Genomic DNA, 7,183 nt, shown 5'->3' on the forward strand with positions numbered 1-7,183 from the left:
TTTATTTAATAAAATATATTAAAAATTAATAAAAATTATAGTAGTATTATTTAATTACTTTCAATCCAACTTCAATTCTACCTCAATTCAATCTTTAAACCTTGAATATTTGTCTATAATGATTCAACATCTAGATTGTTTTAAATACCTTGATTATTATAATTCAATGTGCAAATTGGAAAGAGAGATAATTCAAATACCAAATTAAGGGTTTATTTTATTAAATATAAATATATAGAAATTGCGGTGTTCTTCTCCAATTAAGGAGAACTATCGTGCAAAACTGAAATTACATAAAACAAGAAGTACTATAATTGTAAAAGAGATTTTCCTCATTTGAAATCAAGCAGGGGCAAAAGAGTAAAAGAAGTAAAATTTTATAAAATTTTGTGTTTTTTTAGCAAAGTCGTTGGATCCATCGAGGAGGGACAAAAAAACAGCTGAAAGAAACATGCAAAACAGTTTCTTTTAAAGTTGAGATTTGTATTCACTGAAAAATTCATTTTCCGACACATTGAAATGGCTTCATTGAAACTTCCAGAGATTGTTCCTTCTCCTACACAAGACACTGAACGTCTTAGAAAGGCTTTCCAAGGTTTCTCTCTCTCTCTCTCTCTCTTTCTCAAGGAACCTGTTTTATTGCTGAAGAAAGTTAAAAAGCTGTTTTTTTTTTATTAATGGTTTTTTAGAATTTGGGCATCGAGAATTTTGTTAAAAAACTGAAATTTTCTAGTTTTTAATTATTCGGTTTTTCACAAATGATACTTTGTAATATGCATGTTTGTAATTAGTTAAGATTCTTTTTTTATCTTTCCAATGCAATGTTGTAGCTAAGGGTAAATTTCAAACAAAGGTTTTTGCTTTTTTAGAATTTGTAGGAATTTTATTTATTGGAGTTATTGTTTATGCTTTTTGTAAATTTTATTCTGTTTGTTCATGGTGATTTTATTATGAGTAATTGTTGGGGTTAGATTGTTATTGTTGTTGCTGATGGTTATTGGAAAATGGATGTAGGACTTGGAACAAATGAAAAGGAGTTAATTTTGGTATTAGGACACAGAAATGCTCAACAAAGGAAGGAAATTAAAGAAACTTATCAGAAGCTTTATAATGAATCACTCATTGATCATCTTCAATCTGAACTCTCTGGTGATTTTAGAGTATGTTATGTTATGCTTAATTCCATTGACTTGTCTTTCTCTCTTTTTATTTTTATTTTGTTTTGTTTAATAAGAAACAATTCTTAAATTTTGTACTTTTTTGGCATATTACAGATATCAACTGAAATCATGTCACTTTCAGTGATTGCTTGTGCTAATTTTAAATTGTAGTTTTTTTTTGGGTACAAAATTGGTCCATCATTTTTATAAAATTGTAGGTTGCCATCAAACTTTGATCCATCATGTGTCCTATTATCTTCCTTGTATTTTAATTTTATGCTGATTTGATTTGAGTATTTCAAACTTGCTTTTTCTAATTAGTTGACTATTCTAAATTTGTTTATCAATAGAATTAAGCTAAAAATAAAAGGGGGTAATCTTACAAAAAATTACCTTTTTTTTTACTGGAGATTTTTATGTTTAAGACGAATTTGACTATCAAGGTCTTGGTTAAATTATATCATTGTAGATTTAGAGAAATATTACATATGATTGTGTATCAATGGAGATTTCTGTCATAAAACTGTCATTTAGATTTATATTTATCTGTCAACGCATAACGTGAAGCTCAAGATAATGATGTTTGCCCTAACAATTGTATAAGCTTTTGTTACATGATTTCTTTTATCCACGGAAATGTTCGTTGTACTGTTGAATTTCAATATGATTTTAAAAGCACGGTCGTTTTTCTGAAGTAATGATGGGATCTACTATACGATATCGTGACTCAGATCAGTGATATTTTGTAACAGAATGCTATAATTCTCTGGACTTACGATCCTTCAGAAAGGGATGCAAAACTGGCGAAGGAAGCATTGAAGGTTAAGCGAAAGGGGATCAAACAGCTGCAGGTTCTGGTTGAAATTGCGTGTGCGTCGTCTCCTAATCATTTGATGGCTGTGAGACAGGCTTACTGCTCTCTTTTTGATTGCTCACTTGAGGAGGACATTATCGCCTCAGTTTCTCAGCCCCTTACAAAGGTATGTTTGTGAAGTTTCTCAGTCACATAGAACAGAAATTCTTATATAAGTTTGTTGGATTTGGATTGCATACCTTCAGAATCCCATGCTTTCATGCAATCAGTATATCGGTGGTCGTTTGACCAAAGATTAAAAGGTGCAGAAAACATGCATATTTTGAAATGTGGGATAGTAACACAAAGTAAAACAAATGTGCTGAAATTTTAGTGCATCCTTTAACTTTTATTCTAAAATACCGAACCTTAAATAAGAACCAACTTTGATTTAACGATCACCGTCTTATATGAAAATAGTTTGAATTTATTTTATTTTTTATTGTTGAAATAGCTTATACATAAGCATTTATATGATATGTGCTTATGTTGTAAGCGTTTAATTAAGTTGTTTATCCAAACAATACTATAATCATACCTTAATCTACTTGAGATCCATGGACAACCAAATATTAATGTCAACATGAACTGTCGCTCTAATGATTCTCTTGCATTACGTTTTAACATCTAGACTTATTGTATGCCTTCAACTGTAAACATATTATGTGTGGTGTCATGCAGCTTTTAATAGGCCTAGTAAGCTCATACAGGCACGACAAAGTGACAGTCAATTTAGAGGTTGCAAAGTCAGAGGCAGAAAAACTACATGAAGCCGTCAACAATAAGAAATTAGACGATGATCATGTTGTTTGGATACTTTGCACCAGGAATGTTTTCCAGCTCCGGGAAACTTTTGCATGCTACAAGCAACTTTATGGCCATACATTTGAAGAGGTTTTGCTTAAAGATTTAAGTTCTTATTAAAGATTTTAATTTTAATGTCAACTAGTTATGTATTGTTTTTGTGGTCATGTAAATTAATTATTAAAATCATTAAAGTTCGTATTTTTTTTTTACAGGACATCCAAAATTGTGGTAAAGGTGATTTGGCATCTCTCTTAAATGTGGTAGTATGGTGCATAGAGTGCCCTGAGAGACATTTTGCGAAGGTACTTGCTAATTTTCTTCTACTAAAGACAGGTTTATAAGTTAATACATTATTATGTTGAAAATTTAAAAGATATATCTGTGATGGCTTTTCCAGAACTGTGGTCTAATTTTCAAAAGCCAGGTTTAAATGATACATTATACATGCTATAGACTATTGCTGATTTTAAATATATTAGATATGTTACGCATACTAATTGTATAGATTACTCATAGCTCGCATTGACAATTTAGCATTTTTGCTTGAGATTCTTTGCAACGCAAAAAGGATAATTGCATACTCCAACACATATTTTGCGTTTTCTAAGACATCTTTTTGTCAAAGCAAGTTTTCTTGCTACAAATAGAATTGCTTTTGAAGCCTCTCAAAATCTAAAAGAAACATCTACAAGAAACTTTTTCATTGGCAAGGCAATTATGATTTTTTAGTATTGCATCGTTAAAATATTTGATCCATAGAGATTCGACTAAGTTTTACGTTGGCTGTCGGCTGCTTGACACAACAACCGTCTCCTTTTATCTGGACTTGAGACCAGCTATCCATAGAAAAACTAACCTAGGCAGGATTAAGATCAGATGGAGGGTAGTCAAACAGATAAAGGTAGAAGAAGACCTAGAAAAACTATAAGAGAAATTATCAGCTAAGACCTAGAGATTAATGAGCTGAATAGAGATATGTTCTATAATAGACTGTTATGGCGTCGTTTGATCCATGTAGCTTACCCTAGTTAGTTGCATAAAGCTTGGTTGTTGTTGTGCACCACTAAAGTACGGTTTGTTTGGCCTTCTAATGATAATTTCATTAAGGTAGCTCTCCAATATCAAATTTTGGCATCAATGTGGTCATTTCGTAGGACCAATTTGACGAATATTTTTTCAGAGTACCAAAGTTATTAAATATTATCTATAAAAGCTTAAAAATTGGCATTTACTCTAATTTCTTTCAAGCTGTATCAAGATTATATATATTATAAAATACTAAAATTCAGCAAATAATTGCAATCTCATTTCTGTTGACTTGTATCAACAAACAGGTTGTAAGGGATTCTATCGTCGGGATAGGAACGGACGAAGATTCCCTCAACAGAGCTATCGTAACTCGAGCCGAAATCGACTTGTCAAAAGCTAGATTCGAATATGCTAACATGTACAAATCAAGTATAGATGATGATGTCATTGGAGATACCTCAGGTGACTACAGAGAATTTTTATTGACTTTGCTAGGAAAAGGACCAAAAGGAGATTAATACATCACAACAAGAAGCACCTCTTATGCTGTTCTGAGGTTGCTTTAAATCTTCATTTGATGGTTTAAATTATGTTATCCATGTTGCCACTCTATTTCAAAAAATTAGAATTCAAAGTTGAAATTAAAACCATATGTGTGTGCGTGCATGCGTGTTATTCTGAATTGACTTTGTTTGTATATTATTAATTGATTGTACCTTTATTTGATGATGTAAAATATATAGTAGTTGCTATATATAATGGTTGCAATTATTTGAGTTCTTTAAAGAATACTTCAATGGATATAGTATGAGTTATGAATCCTAAGCTATTTGTGAGCAAGAAGTGCTGTGACCTTCTACAATCCAAAACCCAATGCTGACGTGGAAGCTACAGAGTACAAAACAATGTTTTCTTCCGTCACTTCTAGGTAGGGATGAGAATAGGCAAGACCAGGCCAGGCTTTGAAAGGCCTGAGCCTGAACTACGATTAATTTTCTAGGCCTAAATCTGGCCTACGGCCTATTATAAGCTTTTTTTTCCGGCATGGCCTGACCTTTTTAAAAGTCTGGTCTGGCCTGGCCTGGAAGCCTATTTAAAAACTTTATTCATATTAAAATATTTAAATGCTCTACTCATACCACATAATGCTCTCTACGTACCAATATCAATGTACATATCTATATATATTAAACAAAAAATAATTTTTCTAACAAAATAATTATAAAAAAAATCTGAAACAAACATCTTTTAAACTCTAAAACCCTCAAACAAATATAGAACGACTTGATTGACTAATTGAATGACTACCAAATATGGAATGACTACCGAGTAATTGCCTAATTGATAGAATTTAAAATAGAAAATAATATTATTAATATAATAATAAAAAATAAAATTAATAAATAATAAAATATATATAGGTCAACATGTCAGATTTAATAGGGTTTTTTATAAGCCTGAGTCAGACCTATTTAAATAAATAGGTTTTAAAAATAATCTGAGTCTAACCTTTTTATTAAATAGATCAGACCAGACCATAAGTAGGTCAGGCCATAAGTCCCTAACGGATGACCTAATCTATTCTTATCCCTACTTCTAGGAAAGAGGTTACAACTTACAAACATGTCTTGAATGATGGTCTGAAAAATGACTTAAACAAAGTCGACTATTTAATTAAATACATTATTATTTTTTTAATATTTTGGAACATGAGGAACTATGACGTATGTCAATAGGTTTTCATTTAAACCTTTAACTATATGTAAAAGTTTACATCTTCAAATCTACTAGTATGTATTAAAAGCTATACTTGTATTAATATATATAGTTTTCATCACCTATAGTCAACTAATGGTTACAACTTTATTTTTATTTAGAATGACAAACTCTATTACTATATCTATTAAGATTAATAGTTTGAAAACATCAATAGTATTAAATTCATGTTTAATCATTTATATTATGGATTTAATTTATAGACACCATCAATGTTGATTTTTACAGCGTCGTCAATTACAATCATTAAATTATATTAGATATTTTTGACTTTTGACATAAATATTTCTAAAATCATGTCTATGAATAATTGTGATGTACTGAAATTGATATTGTAAAAAAAATTACATTGCTATTGTATGACAATTAAACTTTTATATTATATAATAAATATTATTAATGCTATATATCTTAATGGTATGTGCTGCAGTTGTTAAATTTTAAAATTATAATCTTATTTTAATTTTAAAAATTATATTAATGAATATTTATTAAAATTATCATGTATAAGAATTTAAATTGGGAGGGGATGGGTAAATATTTGTAATGATAAAAATGTATTTTGGCCAAAGATAACGAAAAAAAAAAAAAAAGAAAGATGTTTTGGTCAACCTACGTGAAGGGAGGTGAAAATTTTAAAAGGGGTAACATTTGTCTTTTTAATTATTATGTCAATCAAAGTAGAGTTTTGTACCAGGCACCCCCCCCCAATTTGACCTGCCACCCCCCCAGTTATGCTTAAAAGACAATTTTACCCTCTATCACATATATAAAAACCAAAAAAAAATTTTACCCACACTTTTCACCAAATCATTCGAACATTTCAAATATTCGATCCAGAATCAACCTAACCTTCGAACATTTGAAAGATTCGAAACGCAAAAGTAAGTTTCCTTTCGAAAATTTGCAGTTTTTGAAACTTTCGAAATGCATTTGTATGATTCGAAACAGAAGAAAGTTTCGAAAGTTTCCTTGAATTTGAAACCTTCGAAATGCATTCCTCGAACATTTTGAAATCTTTGAAATGCAAGGCCAGGGGAAACTTTCGAAATGTTCTGGGAAAGTTTCGAAACCCAGTTTCGAAGGTTTGAATCTGGGAAAGGTTCGAAACCCAGTTTCGAAGGTTTGAATCTGGGAAAGGTTCGAAACCCAGTTTCGAAGTTTTGAATGGGAAAGGTTCGAAACGTACGTTTACTGGGAAAGGTTCGAAACATACTTTTATATATTATTTATAATTTTTTGAAACTAAATGGGACATATTATTTATATATTATTACATTTATATATTATTAATATATTATTTATATATTGTTACATTGATTTTTTATTGTTTATAATTTTTTTTAATATTTATATATTTATATGTTGCAGTGCCTAGGATGAGAGGTGCTTTCGGCCAAATTATTCGTGGTGATAGAGGTGGTGATAGAGGTGGTGATGGTGTTGAGAGAATTCCACCAACAGCATCAAATAGACGACGAAACGAAGCAAATCGTCAAATTAGGCATCGTCGTCGAAGACAAGACATCCATGATAATGTCCCTGAGCCTCAGATGGA

At 30.6% G+C, this 7,183-nt stretch overlaps 1 protein-coding gene across 1 annotated transcript; it reads left to right on the top strand.

The window, feature by feature from the left end:
- Positions 1–408: 408 nt before the first annotated feature.
- On the top strand, positions 409–4,617 carry LOC101506254 (annexin D3). The gene is made up of 6 exons (XM_004510951.4): positions 409–595; positions 1,015–1,160; positions 1,913–2,140; positions 2,695–2,907; positions 3,033–3,122; positions 4,155–4,617. Exons 1-6 carry the CDS (start codon positions 520–522, stop codon positions 4,365–4,367), a joined length of 966 nt encoding a protein of 321 aa, XP_004511008.1. The 5' UTR covers positions 409–519; the 3' UTR covers positions 4,368–4,617.
- The last annotated feature ends 2,566 nt before the right edge of the window (positions 4,618–7,183 follow it).

This window comes from Cicer arietinum, chromosome 7 (genome assembly GCF_000331145.2).
Source record: "Cicer arietinum cultivar CDC Frontier isolate Library 1 chromosome 7, Cicar.CDCFrontier_v2.0, whole genome shotgun sequence".
In the NCBI taxonomy this organism is placed as follows: domain Eukaryota; kingdom Viridiplantae; phylum Streptophyta; class Magnoliopsida; order Fabales; family Fabaceae; genus Cicer; species Cicer arietinum.